Source organism: Agelaius phoeniceus, chromosome 35 (assembly GCF_051311805.1).
Source record: "Agelaius phoeniceus isolate bAgePho1 chromosome 35, bAgePho1.hap1, whole genome shotgun sequence".
NCBI classification, from domain to species: Eukaryota; Metazoa; Chordata; class Aves; order Passeriformes; family Icteridae; genus Agelaius; species Agelaius phoeniceus.
Window position 1 is genome coordinate 3,176,085 of NC_135299.1, and position 20,690 is coordinate 3,196,774.

The 20,690-nt window shown below is 47.4% G+C and overlaps 1 protein-coding gene and 1 pseudogene across 1 annotated transcript; both read right to left on the reverse strand.

Annotated features, from left to right (window-relative positions):
• Nucleotides 1-464: 464 nt before the first annotated feature.
• Nucleotides 465-6,157, reverse strand: LOC129130589 (keratin, type II cytoskeletal 73-like). Its single transcript, XM_054649095.2, has 9 exons — nucleotides 5,702-6,157; nucleotides 4,501-4,715; nucleotides 4,068-4,128; nucleotides 3,351-3,446; nucleotides 2,600-2,764; nucleotides 2,395-2,520; nucleotides 1,930-2,150; nucleotides 1,645-1,673; nucleotides 465-1,183 (listed from the first exon to the last, which is right to left on the reverse strand). Exons 1-9 carry the CDS (start codon nucleotides 6,155-6,157, stop codon nucleotides 708-710), a joined length of 1,845 nt encoding a protein of 614 aa, XP_054505070.2. The 3' UTR covers nucleotides 465-707.
• A 4,556-nt stretch (nucleotides 6,158-10,713) lies between these two features.
• On the reverse strand, nucleotides 10,714-16,983 carry LOC129130563 (keratin, type II cytoskeletal 71-like; annotated as a pseudogene).
• Between the last annotated feature and the right edge of the window lie 3,707 nt (nucleotides 16,984-20,690).

The window sequence follows — 20,690 nt, forward strand, 5'->3', positions numbered from 1 at the left end:
AACATGTCAACATGGACAATTTATGCACCAGTAACTTCCCTTGGCATTCTGGGGGAATGGAAAAGGAAAGGGGGTGATCTCTTCTAAAAATTAGCACTCCTTGAGCCAGCCACCCCAACATGCAGAAGCAAACAAAAGTACTATGTGTTCATCCACAAGCAAATTTTACACACAAAAAAAAAAAGCTGATGGCTGTGAAGTAACCAGCAGGTGCTTTGAAAATTGCTTTGTTTCAGATTTAAGCATAAATTTGCAGTGCAGGGTTTTCTTGGACCAAAAAAAGACAGGATAAAAATAGACGGAGTCTGCTCTTTGCAGCATCTCCTGGGAAGGTTTAAGCAGTTAAATCCTCACTCTCTTTTCTGAAATGCTTTGGGAGGAGCTGGAAGAAAAAAGAGGGCTCTTGGAGGGGGGAATATTGTTAATTAATCTACTTGTTATGGGAAAAGACAGAAGGGGAAGCAGCGCAACAAACAAACCCTTAAAACTGTGATAACCTAAAGTGAGTATTCAGAAATCACACTGTGCTGAGCACCTGCAGAAGTTTCTAGAGGGATCTTTGGGCTTGGGCATTCTGAAAACACAGCTCGGGGGGATAAATCTGGGGCTAATAAATGTGGGAATGGGTTTGGTGACAAATGTTGCTGCTAAGGGGCAGAGGAATCACCCTGCATCGCACGGGGCTGGCGCATCTGAGCGCCGCTGTCCTATGGGACCACACAGGGGTCTCTGACAACCCCAAAATTCCCCACCATGCCGTTGTTGCACCCCACGACCTCAGGGCCGCTGGACACAACGACGGGGGGCCCTGCCAGCTGCCGGATGACGCAGCCCTGGTTCCCAAAGCTGAGCACTTGTCCAGCCTGGCAGGGCGTCATCCTGGCATTCATGCCCGGGTTCCCAGCGCTGACCACGGTGCGGGCTGGGTACCCCCCGCTGCGGGAGCTGAACCCCCCGGCTTTGCAGCTGACCCCTCCAGCCTGGCAAAACACCTCTGGGATGCACTGCTTGGCCACGGAGCTGAGGACTCTCTTGGGGTGGATGCCGGCGCTGCGGGAGCTGAATCCGCCGGTCTGGGAGCTGTGGCGCCCGGCCCGCCTGCCCAGGGAGCCGTAGCCACACACGGCCCCGTTGGCCATCATCCCGCAGTCATCAGGGACGTTGTAGCCACTGCTGACCACAGCTGCAACAGAGCCCATGGGAGGCAGTTAGGGAGGAAAACTGGACGACTTCCACAAGGCACGTTGTTTCTTGACTGACAGAACCAACCAAACCCGATTTCCTCCGGATTTGTCCAATGTGTCTGAGCCCCTGCTCCTTCCTACTCCTGCCCCGTGTCCCAACACATCCCCTCATGCATCCTCCCCCTTCCCATGTTGCTGGTGCTTCCCAGGTTCAGTACATATCCCATGGTCCCCAGGACATCTCCCTGTTGCCTCCAAGGGTATAAAAGGGTCTTGAGTTTGACCTTCTCCCCTCACTCCAAAAGCTGGGGTTTTTTTAATTCAAAGGTATTTGAGATTTCTGGGGCTAAACTTTCCAGAACTGGAAAAGGGAGGCAGAGGGACCTGGGGCAGACAGATAATGTTGCCCCCAAAGGTCCTAAAACAAGAAATCTTCATGGCCGAAAATGCAGTTACTTACACACGCTCACAGGGTTCCCCACACATATCCTGTGGGGAGAAAAGAGAAACACACATTACTCACAACTTCCAGCCACAATCCAGACCACTTAGTCCCTTGTTGCAACATGCCTCACTATCCCTAGGACAGGAACTGTTTTTGCTGGCACCCATGTGGCCTTCATGGCCTCCAGGCACCTCTCCAGGTCCAGTTTCTGTGAGCCTGGGGAGACCTTGGAGGTAGAATTCACTTGGGAGCAGGAACTGCCATAGCCTCAGATACATAGGAGGGAAAAGTGTCACCAACCTGCTCTCTTCACCCTCCAGCAGAGTCTTGTAGGTGGCAATCTCAATGTCCAGGGCCAGCTTGACATTGAGCAGCTCCTGATAGTCCCGCAGCATGCAGGCCAGCTCGTCCTTGGCCTTCTGTAGAGCATTCTGCAGCTCAACGTGCTTTTCTCGAGCATCTTTGAGGGCACAATCCCCACGCTGCTCAACGTCACAAATGGAGGTTTGCAGGCAGGAGACCTGTCAGGGGAAGACAGCAGTGTAGGAGTCTGCAAAGCTTCTTATCCTGGTTTTTGGACGCTCTGCGTTTGGATAAATCTGCTCATCTAATTGCAAACAGGGAAAACCCACCAGCATCCCATCCCTCTCCACCCACTTTGCACTTTCCAGCTAGGGCCTCGAGCAGATGTCAAGTCTTCTAAAGATCAATGAATCACCTTGCCCTGTGTCTGAGCTGTCCTACTTCTCTGGAAATATCTCCTACCTGCTTCTTGACGCTCTCCAGCTCACACTGCAGCTTCTGGATCATCCGTGTCAGCTCTGAAATCTCACACTTGTTGCTCTGCAGGTCGTGGCAGAATTTCCCTCTCTTATCCTGCAGCTCCTGAAACTGGAACCAAGAAATAGGACAATCGTCACTCTTGGCCTGTGACACTGCCAGGCACAGAGCCAGCTGCCCTCTTACTCACCCTGTTCTGATAGAAAGCATCGACTTCTTCTTTGCTCTTCTGGGCAATCTCCTGGTACCAGCACTCGACATTCTTGATGATGCTTTCCATGTCCAGGTCTCGGTTGTTGTCCATCTTGACGATGACCGAGGTGTCACAGAGCTGGCGATCGACCTGGGCCCTTTCCTGGGGGTAGGAAGGGCTTTGTCAGCTCTTCTCACCTCTCAAGCTTTGCAGGGAGGGAAGGGCTGGGACATGGAGTGGCTGAGGGATAGAACAAGTCAAGAAATGTCCCTCGGGAGGGCTCAGCAGAAAATCCTGCGGCAGGATGAGTTGCCACCTGTGACTGCTGACCTACGTGCTGACCTGCAGCAATTCTGTCCACATCAAGGGCAAGAAATTGGAGTGACTTAACCCTTGGTATCCTCTCATCTCCTGCTGCCTGAGTGATTTAATGACAGGACTGAGCTGGGAGTTGCTTCAGCTCTAATCAGGCAGCTGCAATCCGGAGGAACGAGACGGACTCATCTTCTCTCCAGGGTAGAGTTAGGACACAGTCAGTTCCTACCTGGAGCTGCATGAAGGAAGGGGGAACCACCCTATCTCCGGCATAATCATGTTAATTTTATATCAACCTTGTACTTCCATGCTTTTAGTTATTCAGGGCTTTGTATGAGACACATCCCAGAGGAGTTTCAAGCAGTAGAAATTTGGAGCACCTGAAGGATAAGACAGGACCACCAAAGTCCCAGGATGTACCAGAGGAACTCACCTCCTCAAACACACATTTCAGCAGCTCCAGCTGCCTCCTTAACAGATCCACCTTCACCTCCAGCTCCTCCTTGTTTAAGAAGATGCAGTCTGCATCCTGCAAGAGGAGACACACACATTCCAGCCCAAACCTAGCTGTAAATGTTGGAGAAACACACAGAGGCAACACCAATAAGACAGAAACGTGCCTCAACAAGATTTCAAGAGAAAAAAGGTGTGAGAGGGTGAGTCAGGATATCCTGGTGCCTCCTGAAGGAAAACGAAACCATTCCAACATGACTTACAGGAATTAGTTGATTTATCACTTAGGACGCAGCTACAAACCCACAACTGTCTAATGAGTATTTAAACACAATTTTTAATATTCTTCAAATGATTCCTGCTTTTCTGATGTCCAAGAATAAAGGATGTGGAGAGACAGACAGAAATAACCTGGTGTTCTGGTGTGACCTGTCCTTCTCTGTCCCCCTCCCACACTTCAGGAATGTTTTTGAGGCAACAAAACTGGTGCTGTAGTGCTGATGATGTAAACTTTGGGGAGACATTATTTTTACTTTCTACTTGCCTCTTTTCCCAACCCTGTGCCTCTTTCTAAGTCTTCCTCCAACTCATCATAACACTTTTGTGGTTTTTTTGTTAATAATTAACTATTTCAGCCAAGTTTTGCCCCAAAAAAACTACTACAGGTAAACCTATTCATGTCATTTGAGCTTCTCACCTTTTTGAGTGCCACAAATTCATTCTCCACAGTTGTGCGCCTGTTGATTTCCTCTTCATACCTGTTGGAAAAGGAGGAAAAAAGGGCTGAGGAACAAAAAATGCTCAGACACTCAGACATCAACCATCAGGTATAAATTATAATGACTTCAGGTATAAATGACAAATAACCACCAGGTAAAAATGACAACTCTCTCTTGCTGGGACTGCCACCAGGCACTGCCAGATCAGTGTCTGGAGACCAACATTAAACCATCTCAAGATCAGAAGCTTCTTCATGAGCAACAACAACATTACCAATGCAAAGAGCTTCCCAGTGAGACAGAAGAATGTAGCACTCCCAGAGGGGACATGCCACAAGTCTAGGAGAAGTTGCCCAAGATGAACCAGAAAAGCAAAACGCCACCAGCTAGAGGAGCTCAGAAGGTCCTTACTTGCACTTGAACTCCTCCACCAGCTGGCTTGTGGCACATTCTTCACTGCCCAGTTTCTGCTTTTCACACAGCAAACAGTCCAGGCGCTTTCGCAGGTCACAGATGTAATTCTCGAAGTACAGTTCCAGATTTTTCCCTTTTTTTGGCAGCACGTATTGCTGCAGGAGGCCCCACTTGGTCTCCAGCACTTTGTTCTGCTGTTCCAGGAATCGAACCTGAAGGCAAAAGATAGCAATTCTTCAAGTAAAGAGGTGAAGGCAGGGACTCAACACCTGTTTAACTCTCTGGTCTTAATCACAGGTGCAGGAATGGGGTCTTCAGGAAGTGAGAGATGATACAGCACTATGATCTGAAAGTTATCTGCCCTTATTAAGAGATCTTTATGTCACAAGTATGAATTATTTCAAAATCTAGAATTCAGACATGTAAATTATTTAGAAATCTAAATGTCATGTCTACATTATTTAGAAATCCAGGAGGCTGGTGTCTAAATCTGCATTTCTTAACAAGTATTAGGAACAAAACTCCAGGCAGTGCCTCTGATGTATTTTAGGATAAAATCAAGTCCCCATCTGATGTATTTTAGGATAAAATCAAGTCCCCCAAGATAAAATCAAGTCTGTTTTTTCTACAAAGGGATCCTTGGGTGACAGATCAGATTTCATCTCTAACCTTCACATGTTTGGATCAAGACTAACCACCTTTGCCTTTGGGAAAGTTTTTGGAACTGTCACTATATTTAAAGTCAAAGAGAGAAGGAAATTATTTGAATTATTTAACACAGGACAGAAAGATGAACCAGTCAGGGCTGTAACTTCCACCTAAGCTGCAGCAAGAAATCCAATTTGAACTGAGACTGTCCAAGAGGAAACACGGGCGAGAAAGTCCAGTGGCTATGGTTCAAAGGCCATGGAATGCCAGAGCAGGGACAGGGCTGAAATGAACCCCATTAAAAAGATCTCAATCTGGATCAACATGCTCTTAAAATTATTATTAGTTATTAAAAATTGTTAGAATTATCTTAAAATTTTCTGTGGAAAGCTGGACCCCTGCGTGGATCCAGCTCAGGGATTCATGGCAGAGCTGGACTGAGGCTTAGGAGGAGGTCGATGGACTCGTGGCACAAGGTGGGTTTGGGAGGGGTTCGGTCAGGTTTTGTTTTCCTCGAAGGAGAGCAATTCTGGAGCAGGACTGCACTCACCTTGTCGATGAAACAGGCAAACTGCGTATTGAGGGTCTTGATCTGCTCCTTCTCCTGGCAGCGTATCTCATGTTCCAGCGGGTCCACCCCAACGCAGAGGGGCTTCAGCAGCCGCTCGTCGATGCAGATCCCTTGGATGCCGTCGGCCTTGCGCTCGGGGTACCCCCGCACGATGCTGTATCCACGGGGGCCACACAGGCCAATCCTGCCTCCTGCAGCGTTCCCGTAGGCCATGCCTCCGAAGCCCATCTCCCCAAAGCAGGCGGTGCCGCAGCCCCCGTTGACATAGGAGATCCTCCTGCTGCCGCCCAGGTTGCAAACGCTCCTGCTGCTGTAGGCGCCGCAGCGCACCGGCTGGCTGGCCGACGCCGCGTAGCTGCGGCCGCAGATCTCCGAGGCTGAACTGAAGCCTCTTCGTCCCAGGACAGATCTCACCGTTGGTGCCTGCCTGCTCATTGTGGCTTATTTGAAGGTAGAATAGCAAAGTTATGGGGCTGCTCTGGTGCAGGATAGGAACAGGGATCCCACTGGAGAGATGCAGGGATGCTGTCCCTTATATATATTTTGGGAAGCTGGCCTTGATAGGATCAGGACGGTAATTTAAGTACTTAAGGGTTTGGTTTGCCTGGCAGCAATAAATGCTCCTCAAAATGCAAACCAGCCCGGCAAATAGTAACTACTGAGGAAATAAAAAGGAATCTAAAAGTGCTCTGTTTGCAAGTTGCCTTCGAATACATTATGGTTTGAAGTGCTCCCCTAACTTAGTGCTAATTATAGTTTAGGAACATTTTTGAAGAACTCTTTGTGATTTGTTTGCAGTGTGTCGTTTGGGGTTTTGTGTCTCATAGGGCTGTGTGTGATGGGATGTTTTGCGGACTTGCACTTTGTGGGGGTAATTTCACAATTTTGGGTGCGGAAAAGTAACTCAAAGGAAAAATAAAAGAAGAAAGTCAACTGTAGAAGAACAAACACTGTGGAAGTTGTGTCATAATGGATCATTTCTGTATCTGAAACACCAGTAAATTCACTGAGCTTAAGGTCTGGATTTGTATCCAAGGACTCAAAATATCTCCCAGTTACATGCACAGAATCACAGAATTCTGGGAATTCTGAGAATGTGCAGAAGCCTGCGAATGTGCAGCATTTCACGATGACCTTCCCTGAAACACCAGTGAAGCAGATCAGGTTTAGTCCAGGACCTGTGACTTATTTCTGTTTGCTCACAGATGTATGTTCTGTGCCATCAGTGACCATTTTTTCTAGAATTGTGCTGGAAGTTCTTACTTGTGACAGTTAATTCTTTGGCTTTCACTATTCTGGAGCTTCTTCCAAGGCTGGGTGTCAGAGTCCTTTCAGACTCGCCTCCTGGAACTCTCTATGGGGAACAAAAAAGGAACAATAGTCTGTTCCAGCTTGGCAAGATCCGCCCCATTCACCAAGTGACAGCTGAATTTGGGTGACTTTGCCAGACGTGTCCTTGAGACTTGGGGAGACAGCTCCAAGGCAAGGAGTCCCTGGGGCTGTGCTCAGGGGAATGGGGGCAATTTGCTCTCCGCAGGGGCTGGGCTTTCTGCACCAACAGAGGAAGTCTTAATGAGTAGATTAGGCTGGACAACAAGGAAGGCTCTGACTCATGCTGGGGAGATGAATCCCTCTCTCTCCTAATCACTAGCCCAAGGAGGTGAGGCAGGAAACCTCTCCAGGCCTTCTCCAAACTGGCAGTTGGAAAGTCAAAACAAAAGGGCTCTTTCAGCTCTTTGCAGAAGAAGTGTTTGGGAGAAAAAAAGGACACTATAGTTCAAACAACTGAACACCCTCAGTCCTTCCTCTCGAAGGGAGCAATGCTTGGAGGAATCTCCATATTATATAATGGGGTGGCAGCTGGAGACCCAGGTTCTATGTTCCCTCATCCTCATTTACCTTCTCCAAAAACATTTTCCAAGAGTCAAGATGACAAAAATTATGCCAAACCTCCTCCAAACATGCAACTTTCTAATATCAAGTGGTTGAAAAGAAGATGCACAAGGAAACTGTGGGATGTGACAGCAGCTCCAGGATCCCCAAAGCCATTAATTGAACCTGTAATTGCAACTTCTGTGAGTTTGAGGGGCTGGTGGTATAAATTAGTTGTGTAAACTGCTACTTTTGCTGTATCCAAAAGGGATAATTCCAGATATTTACAACATTCAGATGACACCTTTGTTTGTAGTAGTTCAGGCTTACAGTGTAAACTCGGCTGCCAGCACAATTGGAGATATCAGATTAAACAAATATGAGAGGCTTCAAATGCTGCAGTTTGGAACTTCCACAGTCCTTGAAGTTCTAAACAGATTTATCAGAAGCAAAATACAGATTTGACTCCAAAGAAGAGCACACGTTCGGAACCCTGTGGAGGAAACCAGCCTCATCGTCAGACTGAAGATGTGCCCCGTTCCCACTCTGCACCCCATTATCCCAGTCGGATGTGTGGGAGACACTTGGAATGCAGCATAGGCTGCAATTAAACATCCTGTGAAACAGCTGTGCTGCAGCAGCCCCAGTGCCCAAACTCATCAGAGCCACTGGGTTCCTGAGAGGGAAAAGATTTTGGGTAAAGTTGCTCAACATTGGGTTAAATGTGAGTGTTAGCCAAATTCCTGTTGTTTCTTCTGGATCCCAGTGTGGAGGCAGCTTCATTTAATGTCTTTTAGGTCCTTCCAAGGAATAATAAGTGGTGCATAAGACCTCAAGAATAACCAATTTGTTTTTGTGAATATGGATGTGGGAAAGGGGAGAGCACTCCGAAGAAAAACCTGCAGCTTTTTGACTCGAAAGAAAAAAAGAAAAAAGAAAAAAAAAAAAAAGAAAAAAAAAGGAACAGATGGGAATAAGTGAGGAAATCAAAAAGGAAAATATTTTGATGAGGGATTGGATGAGTCATTTTGACAACTTGCAATCGCTTCCTTTGTCAGCATTTCACTCCCTTGAATGCGCTGCCAAAAAGGGAATTCATTAGAGGAACAGTGGCGTTCACTAATTTGTTTGTTGCCTCTGGAAATGAATCCAGATGAGCTCTCAGAAGGTGTTTTATGCGATAGTCTCAAAGGGCTCTGTTATTATCCTGAGCCATTGAGAGCTCCTCACAGTCAGGCTGGACAATGGCAGGAATCTGCCTGTGCCACAGTCATTTGATCCATGTAAGACTGGGTTGGAACATGGACTTCTACAGTTTCTTGGACTGGGCAGATTCTTGTCCAAGTTATTAATGGCATGTTGGAGGATTGATTTGATTAGTGCAGTGTCTTGTATCCTAAAGCCAAAGTTATCCAAGGCAATTCAGTCTGGTCACATGTTTTTGCCTCTCATTAAGAATCCACGTGAGGAGTCAAAGCTGGGATTTTTCAAGGGATATTCCTCATAAAACTCATCAAACACTGGGCTTGGGTGCACTTTCCTCCTTCCTTCAGCCATCAACCTGGCCACAGATTCTAATTTCCTCTTTGAGACTCCGTCTCTGGCTCATGGAAAGAGATCTGGCATCTCCAGACAGTGATTCATCACCTCCCAAAATAGGCAGTGGAAGCAGGTGGGAGGAATCCACCTCTGCAGCTCCTTCCCTCTGTTCTTCCTGGAGACCAGAGGCCGTCTAGACAACCAGACACCGGCCCAGCGCCTGCTTGGGGAGGTTGAGAGAGGTGAAATGAGTCCCACCCTTTGGGCACTAAATTTCTTCAGCACCTTTGAAGTCCTAATGAGAGCCCCAGCATCCCACACTCCTGGATCCACTCGTCTCGTGGTGCCACGTCGCCCGATCCTGTGATTGGAGGCATCAGAGTTCAGGTTTCCAACAAAGCAAAAGCTTGGTTTGATCTTCCTCCTATTGTGATCTTCCTGCAGTTGTTTTCTTTCTCCTGCAGTGGAAATGATTGTGGGATGTATGGGAACCCTGGGTCAGGATGGTGTCCCACTGCCTGGCAAAGCAAAAGTGTTAGAAAAGGTGAGAAAAGTACCTCAGTTGTTAAAAGGTTACAGAAATGTCCCTGTAAATCCACAAGATTGCTGATTCCTTCCAGCTGAAGGGGTTTTCCAGTTGGAGAGATTCCCTGAGCCATCCTAGGAAGGAACTGCTTGTGGAAAGTGGGAAGCATACTCAGCCAGGAGAAAAGCTCTTCCTATGCCAAAAGTCCAATGCCCAAATAAAGGATTGGATTGGATTGGATTGGATTGGATTGGATTGGATTGGATTGGATTGGATTGGATTGGATTGGATTGGTGCAGCTTTGGGAGGTGCTGCAGAATGTCTGATGTTCAGAGAGGCCAGGTTTAAGTTCAACACTAGCCAAGTTAGCTTATCACATCTTGAAATTGTGATAGGGGAGTTTGGAGGCAAAGAAATAACCCTAATTCCATGTCATTGCACTGATTTATTCTCCTCTTGTATAAAAAGTGAGAGGATGGTCTGTTTCTAGTGGGAAACCTTTGGCAATCAGAGCCCTCCTAATGAATATTTATACCTGTTTGATTGCTCTTTTCTTGTCAAATCTTTCTTGTGGTTTCCTTCATTAATGATTAAGCCTGATGTATTCTGTGCTTCTCATATTTGATTGGGAAATAACTTCTTATCACATGAGAGTGTGGGGGGAGAGGAACCTCTTGCAGTTCTGAATCCTGATAATTTTGGTGAGGAAAGACCTTTATTCTCAATTTTGCCTTCGGTAAAATGTATCTGCCCAACCTCAGGTTCATTTCTTTGTTGTGCTCTTTCATCAGTCTAATCACAGAACATTTTAATACTTTTTTTTATTATTGATTTTATGTTGATTTATGTTACTCATTTCTAGTTTCTTTTTTAATCTGCTCAACTGTACAATGAAACAAAAAGATCCCCATTTGATCTTTTTGAAAACCTGAATCATATTCATAGGACCTCGAAAACAATGTTGAAAAACCAACCAAGCACATTACAAGGCTTTTCCCCCCATAATAACCTCGTCCAGCAGATTTTGAAGAGCTATAAAAAATGTGTTTTGTCATCACATGTCTGCAACAGACACGACATAAAAACACAGAGGCTGACATGATTTCATTCTGAATTTTAGAACACCCATTTGAATCCAGGTAGGAGTCAAATTTGGTGCAAATCATCTTAAAAGACCTTAAATTTACACCAACCAAAGACTGGATCTACATTATTGATCCCCATTGCCGCAGCCCTGGAAGTCTCCAAGGCCAGGCTGGAAGGGGCTTGGAGCCACCTGGTCCAGTGACAGTTGTCCCTTCCCATGGCAGGGTGTGGAACTGGATGGGCTTTAAGGTTCCTCCCATCCCAAACCGTTCCATGATTCCATGACCCTCTCCAGACTGCTCTGCCTCCTCTGTTTAATTAAGACTTCTAATCATTAGATATGTCTTGTGCAATTAAGGAATGGCCGTTTGTGTACTTTTGGTAAACACCTAAAAGCAAATAGTAACATGTTGGCTCTCCATTAATTTTACTGGAAAAGGAGTAAAAGGTTTAAAGTCACCCAGGAGAAGTGAGGGTGGTGTAATTTATGTGTGTCCAAGGAGCACCAGTGGAGTAATTAATCTTTGTTGACTCCAGCAGGTGGAATTCTGAATTAAGATTTTCTTTATCGCTTCCCTGCCTGCACATGCATGACCAGTCATTCCCAGGACATCACTAAAATCCTTCCTTCCTCTCCGTGACTCTGTGTGTCCCACCACAAAACTCCACTAAGTCTCCTAAAGCTACATTGGAGAGACTTTGATGAGCTCCTTTTCCAGAAACACTTCCCAGAACACCTTAGGGAAAAGATTCTGGATTAAATCACACTGTTTGGCACAGAGATAGCAAAGTTTTAATGAGGAAAAATAAAAGGGAAACAGGAATTGAGTGATAAGTGCTCCTATCACTCAAAATCACACAACCAACAACCCTTTAAAGAAAGACTGGAAATCAAAAGGATTTGGGGGATTTTAATGTTCCGAGTGTCCCTTTTTGATGTGATCCCAGTGGAGGAGCTTTTCTGATGTGGTTTCCTGATGCTCCACTGTTCTCACACCCAGTCTGCCTCTCCCTTGTGTTGAGGTGGAGTTGAGGTTACTTTTAGCACTAAAAGTGGAGCAGGACTTTGATTCTTCTGCTTTAGCCCTTAAATCCTGCTTGTCACCACCCTCACAGCTGAAGTTCAGATCTGGCTGTTCCTGGGACAAGGAGGTCCAGTTGAAATCCTCACTCCTGGTCCACACATCCCTCACGGTTAAGCAGAGCTACCCATGCTCTTGGCAGCCCTGCAGCTCTTCCCACACCTCCCAAGTTCCCCATTGTCTGGAAAGGCTGAGCCCCCAGCTCTAGCCCTAAATTCCTCTCTCCTGGGGATGCAGCCAGGAGCACCAGGGATAAATTTCCTCACTTTGGAGCCAGCCACACTTCTGGAGGTGAATCCTCTATGAGGGGCACAAATGTTGTGGGGTGGGGATGCAGCACTGCAGGAGGACTGGAATCTTCTGGGCTGTCCAGGCCGACATCCCAGGTCAGTCCCAGAGCTGATGGAAATCACTGTTGAAAGAAAACACAACAGGAATCACTCATGGGGAGGACACAGACTTCGTTCTCCTCCTCCTCCTTCTTTTCCTCCCCCTCCAAGCCACAGTGAGATGATTTAATTTTGTAAGGAAATTTGAAAACCTTTATCTTACTTACATTCTCCAACAGGGTTCCCAAGGCAGATCCCAGAGGAGAAGGAAGTCACAAGGTTATCCATGATGCAATGAGCATTTCTAGCACTTTTCACCTTCCTGGGGCTCTGGAGGAGGAGCCCCAGGACTGAGCACTGCCCACACACGGCTGTGGTGGAACCCACCTGCCTCTTCACCCTCCAGCAGAGTCTTGTAGGTTGTAATCTCAATATCCAGGGCCATCTTGGCATTCCACAGCTCCTGGGAACCCTGCAGCATCCATGCCAGCTCATCCTTGGCCTTCTGGAGCTCATCTTGCAGCTCACTGAGCCTCCCCCAGGCATCTCTGAGAGCATGACCCCTGTGCTGCTCAATGTCACCAGGTGATGTTTGCAAAAATGACACCTTCTGGGGGGATGAGACATCCTGCCTTTTTGTGTCTTCTTTCTCATCATTCCCAACTTTAAAAGAAAAAATCCTGCTTATTTTGAGAGTCTCAAACTGAGGGGGTATCAGGGCTTTTTTTTAGATAAGCAAAATGTTTCCAAAATCAATAATCAATTATAAAATACTCCAGGAAGTCTGAACATTTCCCTGTACTGCCAGACGGGTTTGAGTTTAGTTTGGAGGATACCAGTACTCTGCCCTAACTGGAACTAATAATTAAGGTTTCCCATTGCTTCCCGTTATAAACTATATAATGAATTAGATGGTCTGGAAATTATACCAGTTTCTACAGGTGCTGAATTACTGGTGAGTCATAATTCTACGCATTTGCTGAGTGCTTTGAATCCATGTCAGAATCCAGAATTCCTGCTGAAGCAATTTCAGCAATTTTCTGAGAGCTGTAGCTAATCCCATGATCTAATTTGGTGCACTTAGCTCTTTGCAATAATCAAAAGGATCCAGCAGAAAATAGGCTGGGAGATAATCCTTCTTCCTTGCTTAGCTCTGGGAAGAGCTTCCTTAGACCAATGGAGCCAGTGTGAGGCAACTCACTTTGATAAAGATGAAAGTAATTGTGGGATCATGGAATTGTTTGGGTGGGAAAGGGCAGTAAAGCTCATCCAGTCCCACCCCTGCCATGGGCAGGGACACCTCCCACTATCCCAGGTTGCTCCAAGCCCCATCCTACCCAGCCTTGGACACTTCCAGGGGTGGGGCAGCCACAGCTGCTCTGGCATATCCATTCCAAGACCTCATCACCCTCACAGGGAAGAATTTCTTCCTCAAGTCTAATCTAAATCCACCCTTCTCCAGTTTAAAACGATCACCCCTTGTCCTATTGCCGCAGGCCTGTCCTATTGCCGCAGGCCCTACTAAGAAATTTGTCCCCATTTTTTTATAGATGCCACAAAGGTGTAGAAAACACAACTTGCAATGTGACACGTAGGATCCAGATGTTAAATCCCACCCTTCCCACCTGATCCTTCACGTTTTCCAGGTCACACTGCCTCCTCTAGATCACAAAGCTCAGCTCTTTCATCTCTCGCTGGTGGGACTTCAGCTTCTTGAAGTGCCTCCGCTTTTCCTCCTCAAGCTCTTGGAACTGTTAGTAAGGAAGGAGAGAGCTGGGAGTTGATACTTGTGGCTTACATAGGAGCCTTGAGTCTCTTTCCAGAGTGAATTAAACTCAGTTTAGAGAATAAGATTTGTGGATCCTGAGAGTGCTAGCAGAAAATAGTCAATTCTCCTACAACTCCCCATTCTCAGCACATGCCATCACCTCTCTTCCAGGGGTGTTCTCCCAGCTTTGAGACTCACAGAGTTTATCAGAAGGGGAAATTAGATCCAGAAATCATTTATTGAAGACAGGAACCAAATCCCACCACTTTTGCACTGTTATTTCTGACAGTGAGAGTGTTAAGAAGCTGTCACCAGACCTACCCTGTTTCAGTACAATGCTTCCAACTGGGATTTGCTTTTCCAAGCTATACCCTCATGCCAGCTGTTGTCCATTTTCATGGTGACAGAGGCATCACAGGGACTTCTCTCCAGCTCACTTTTCCTAGAAGCTGTGCCAGGCAGCCCTAGGTCACCAGAGCATCCCTGTCCCTGGATTTCTTATCTCACACCCCAGTGGAATTAACACCACCATGTAGAATCTGACCTGAGACACAGCCCAGGAGTTGAAACTGGGTTTGGTTTCTTTTTTTCAGATCTCAAAATCTTCCTGACTGGGATTCCCAAAAAGAGCCTGATCGGTTAATCAGGCCAAAATTCATATAGACAATGAGTGGATGGGAGGAAGAGCTGCCATGAGGAACAGTTGGGACAGGAGCGTCCCTACCTGAGCAGAAATACATTTCAGGAACTCCATCTCCAGTTTTAGGGTTTCCACCTTTGCTTCCAGCTCTGCCTTGGTCAGACAGACACACTCCACATCCTGAAAGAGTTTCCAGACATTTAGGAGTCAAAATTATGCCTACACAAGGATCTAAGGTAATTCCATTATATTTTTGGAGTAAGAAATTTTGTTTGAGAAACTCAGTTATCTCCTGACCAGCAACAGCTAAGGGGTTCCCAAGAATCCCAATATCCAGCATTGAAGAGTTCTTGCTGAAAAACCATCATCATTCAAGCATGAGTAGCAAAAAAACACCAGTTTAGAATGAAGTATTCTCTCGGTGACATGTTTTTCCACACCCCACACCTGTCCAAGGACTTCTAAGATTCTCTAGACCTGCCCCTTGCCTTGCAAGGAGTGGATCAGAGGAAACCCCTTGGATCTCTGCACCCAAACCTTCCATTGATCCCATTTCCTTACCTTCTCCAGCAACACCCAGTTGCTCTCAGCAGTAGCGCATCTGTGCACTTCCTGCTCCTATCTGGTGGGGAAGAGAGAAGACCAGTGAAGGGGTCATTCCAAGAATGGAATGACCACACTCTTTTGAATGGATATTGAGGGGACAGTGCTTTGGATCTCATCCTTTTGGATCTCAACCTTTTGATCTCAAACTTTTGGATCTCCGGCTCTTGTATCTCAATATTTCAGGTGTCAGGTTTTTGGATCTCAGGTTTTTGGGTGTCATCTTTTGGATCTCAGCCTTTTGGATCCCAGATTTTTGCACATCATCCTTTTGGATTTCAGCTGTTTGAGTCTTAGCCCTTTGAATCACAGCTTTTGTTATATCAGTTTTTTGGAAGTCTATTTGTGCAGCCCAAGCCAAGAGTCCCCTTAGTGCAGCTGTTGGATCTCCTGCCCCAAGGGTAGTTTCTCCTCACTCACTGGCACCTGAACTCCTGCACGAACTCCTCAGAGTGGCTCAGCTTGGGCTGCACCTGGTCCTGTTCCCACTGCAGTGAGTCCAGCCACTGCCACCAGCAGCAGGCAATGCTGCCCAAGACAGCCTTGATGTCCCTCTGGGCTGGCAGCAGCTGCTTCCACAGGACATCCCATTAGGCAACCAATGCCCTGTTCTGATGCTCTGGAAGTTTCCCCTGCACTCAGAGAGCAAAGCCACCTGTTCAGGTAGGCATGTTGGGATGACTCCTACTGGGACCACAGGAGTGGGGCGGGGGGGGACACAAGGAATCTGCTCTTCTGGGTCAGAATCACCAGGCTCATTGAGGAGGATGAGAGGAAAAAGAGGGTCAATGTGACTTTCCTAAACCTACAATCAAGTGGGAGGTGTCCCTGCCATGGAAAGGGATTGGAACTGGATGATCCTTGGGGTCCATCTCAACCCAAGCCACATGTGGTGGGATTGTTGGGGTGTGGTGCATGGGGCCAGGAGCTGGACTCAATGATCCTCATGGGTTGAGCCTTCCAGCTTAGCATATTCTGTAGTTCCGTGATTCCATGAATCCTAGAGCAAGGGGAGCCTGCTGCTCATCCCTTCTCCAAGGAAGCCCTGGACAGCACAGCCTTTGTGGTAGCTAACAAAACCCAAAGTTTTAAATAAATCTGCATCAATGGGCTGAAAGTGGAAACCCTCATTCATGAACAGGAGACCATGGAAGAAAGAAGCCAACAGTGCCAAAGCCCTGCTGGACACTTTGGAGGAACAGCCCCCTCCCACTATTAATAATAAAACCAGATGCAGTTCATCAAAGTATTTTAAAGTATAAATCAGATTAAAAAAACATAACATTCTCTACCTGTGGTCATGGCACTGGGGTCATACATACCAAAACCAGCTCAAGGCTCATGAACTGCAGTGGAGAGGAAGAGATACCAAAGTCTGGAATGCCAAAGTCTTCTCTCAACTCTCACTTTGTCAATCAGAGGCAAATTGGCTGTGGAGGCCCTTCAGCTGCTCCCTCTCCTGCTTTCAGATCCACTGGATTTCAGGGTTGGCCTTCACATCCAGAGGCTGCAGGAGGTCCCTGTTGACCTGCACGAGGTGAGCACCTCCACATTTGCACACCAACCCACAGGTGCCCCAGCACCCCTGACCTCCCCAGAGCCCAGAACAAACCCATTTCCATCCCTTTTTGTTTTGGAGTCTCTGGCCGTGGCTCCAGGTTCCATAGCCTCTCCCAAAGAATGCCAGGAGGCAGAAGTGCTGCTTCAGCCAAGGGTCAACCCACTAGAAGCAGAGGATGGTGAAAAGAATATTCTCCCATGGGAAGCTCACCCAGCTGACAGCTGCTGGCTCATGCTGGAAGGATGTCCTCACCATGGAGGAGAGGACACAACCCAGAAGGATCCCTTTGCCCAGACATGTCTGTGCTCCTCTTTTACACACATATCAGGAGTGGAGCTTGCTTGATGAAAAGGAATAATTTGGGGTTTTCCTGGGGTTTGCAGTACCTGGTAGAAATTAGGAAGTTTCAATATACAATACAAGTGAACATTTGAGAAATCCAGTGGAATTTCTCTAGGTGTAAATGCAGTCAGCTTGGATTCTTTTATTGAGTTAGTTTGTTCTCCTTCCTTACAGTGAATACAAGCTAGGAAATGGCCTGGAGAGTGTTTCTTTCTTCCAAGGACAGTTTCCTCTGCCATGAAGATAAGGTAGGAGAGCTGAGGGTGTTAGCCTGGGGAACAGAAAGCCCCAGGGAGGCCCTGGAGCCCCTTCCAGTGCCTAAAAGGGCTCCAGGAGAGCTGAAGAGGGACTGGGGACAAGGGATGGAGGGACAGGACACAGGGAATGGCTTCTCACTGCCAGGGGGCAGGGATAGGTGGGATATTGGGAAGGAATTCCTCCCTGTGAGGATGGGGAGGCCCTGGGATGGATTTCCCAGAGTAGCTGTGGCTGCCCCCTCCCTGGCAGTGCCCAAGGCCAAACTGGATGGGGCTTGGAGCACCCTGGAAGTAAAAGATGTCCCTGCCCATGGCAGGGGTGGAACTCGACAAGTTTTAAGTTCCCTTCCAACCCAATCCATGATTCTGTGATTCTTGTTAAGTCTTTGGCTTTGATTGTGTAGAACAGCTGGAGAACAAGACTCACTTGGAGAAGGTAATAAAAAGATTTGAAACTAGGAGGCTCTATCCCAAGTCTGTTATTTGGATGCTGGTTAATTATTTAATTGAGAGCAGTGTTAAGCTGGTTGTGGTGCGTTATTTTGCAGGATACAGGTTAAAGCAACCTGTATCCTGCAAAATTCCTAATTAATCCATCTGCTACTCCTTGTCACTCTCCTTTATATGGGAGCTTGTAATTAAAACCCTCGGGATAGCTCAAGGCAAATAAAAAGGGATTTATTGGAGTGTCTTGACAAGTGGAGAAGAAAAGGCTGAGAAGTTTCACAGAGTTGCTGAGAGCCCGAGAGGTGGAGCCAAGATTCCATCTTTCTGCTCGTGCCTTCCTGCCAAAGTCTCTTTCAAAACACAAAGTGGTGAAGGTTTCATTTCAGATCACCAAGAAGAAATCACTTTCCTCTGCTACTTCACCAGTTCAATCCTGAACTTTTTCAATAGGCTCAAACCTTGGTCAGTGTTTTTGTGGCCATTAAACTTTTAAACATTTCAAATCACCAAGAAATGGGATAATATTTCCCCTGCTAATTTCTCGCCTTGGTTTTTCAGGAATTTTTAAATTTTTTAATTATTTTTTTAGTTCCTGGGCTTGTCAAAGAGGTTTTCACAAGAAAGCTGATGAAAAACCAATCTGGTTACCAGGAACCTTGCTGGAATTCTGTTTCTGAGAGCAGCTGATGCCGAAGGTTTCCCTGTACCTCATTATTTGCAAATGTTCTGTTCTGGAACACTTTGCCCTCAGCCCAGCAAGGGAGATAATTGATAGGCTGAGGCAGCTGGAAAGACAAGCAGCTTAATTAGGGGTTCTTGACAGCGCTATCAATTACACCCACACAGGGCAGCAATTGAAGTCTGGATGTTTAATTTAAACAGAGGCAGCGTCCATGGCATTCCCTGCTGGAAGAGCAGGATTGGAGCCCAGGGGAGGACTTTTGGCCTGGAGCTGCTCTGATTCAGCTTCATTTTGTGCCTCCAGCTTGTCTCTCCTTGGGCTCTGCTGAATCCCCCTCCTGGTACTCCTGAGGTACCCCAAGGGTCCTGAGCAGGGTTCTCACAGCACCTGCCTTGAAAATGTGGAGCTTTTCAAACAAAGAAAGAGTTCACATAGAGTCTTTATTTCCTTCCTGTGGCCAGAGCCAACAGGTTCATGGCTGGGTCCAGGCTGTCCTCCTAGAATAAATTGCAAAATGTCGTGGATGGTTTAATTGAGTTTTCTTCTACTTTTCTAAGCCAAACTTTTGAATTTGAGCTTTCACAGCCCTGGATGTCACAAAAGATTCATCCATTGGATCACCCTCTCTTCTGGCTCCCAGCCCACTTGACCCCTAATGACCCCGAGTCCCCAAAAGGTACCTGGGGCCACCTGATGCCACCCTTGGGCTGTAGCTTACAGGGCCACAACATCAACTCTGCCTCCCTCTCCCAGTTCTACCCCATCCCACACAAATTGCTGTAGGAGACAAAATATTTATGCCTCATTTGACAGCCGAAGGTCCCCAGATGTGAGGCACACCAGGCCATATCCACTTCTCCCACCCAACTGGTGGAACTCGGTGTATCTGTGCCAGAGCAGTCACCTTTCTGCAGCTCCCTCCCATGACAGGGAGGGCTGGATGTGGCCTGTGTACCAGGGTAATCACAGCTCACCGGTGCTCTTCTAATCACCAGGAATTTTGGAAAGAGGCCCAGCAATGAGCCCCACAATTTTGATGGTGCTACAATACAGCCATGACTAATTTCACGGCTTTTTGCCAAAGTAAATCAGGAGGGAACGTCTTGTTCTGGTCACATCTGCACAGCAAAGATGTAAAAAACTCCACCAGTCAGACTGGGAGAACTGGGGCAAAGACCAGCTCCATTTTAGCACAGCACAACCTTTTCCTCCCACTAGATGGTGGTATCTCGTGCATTTGGGCCCCTGCTTGGGTCCCTGCGGGTGCCAGGAGCATCCTGGAGAATCCTGGAGCACCCAGAGTGCTGTGAGGATGGGGAAGGGTCTGGAGAGGCCACACAAGGAGCAGCTGAGGGTTGGTTTGTCTGGCTGGAGGAGTCTGGGGGGAGACTCACTGGGGGCTGCAGCTTCATCCCGAGGGACAGCTCCAATCTCTGCTCTGGGGACCAGGAACAGGACCCAGGGAATGGCTGGAGCTGTGCCAGGGGAGCTTTAGGTTGGATATCAGGAAAAGGTTCTTCCCCAGGGAATGGTAGAACACTGCCCAGGCGCCCCAGGGAATGGACATGGCCCAGAGGCTGCCAGAGCTTCAGGAACATTTGGACAATGCTCTCAGGAGGTGGGATTTTGTAATTAGTGGGACTTTTGGGATGTTGGTGCCGAGCCAGGAGTTGGACTCAAAGGTCCTTGTGGGTCCCTTCCAGCTCAGGATATTCCACAGTTCTGTGATTCCATGGGATGAGCCAGTTCCCTGGAAACAGTCAGGAACCTCCCAGGACGCCACAAGCAAGAGGTTGTTACAGCAGTGGGGGATAATATTTAGGACAGCACTTGGACAACGAGGTCCTCAATCCATGGAAGCTGACATTGCCCATGGACTCATGCTCTGAGGCTGACTCATCCTGGGATGTTCTGTACAACACGTGTGAGCCTCTGGCATAAAACCAGCAACGAGACAGAGTCACCACCAGCTCCAAAGAGAACTGACCTTCCTCCAGCGCCTCCCTTCTCCCTGTCCTCCCCCCATTCCCGAGATCCTGCTCATCCACCAGCACTCCCAAAGGCTCCTGCTCTGCCTGGGCACAGGGTGTCAGCAAACGCCTTCTCTCAGCATTGACAGCTCCGTGGTGATGGAAAACACACACCAAGACATCAGCCAGGGCCCCCTTTTCTTCTCATGGCTTCAGCTCAGCCCCTGAACGCCAAAACTCGAGATGTCTGCAGCCTTATGGAGT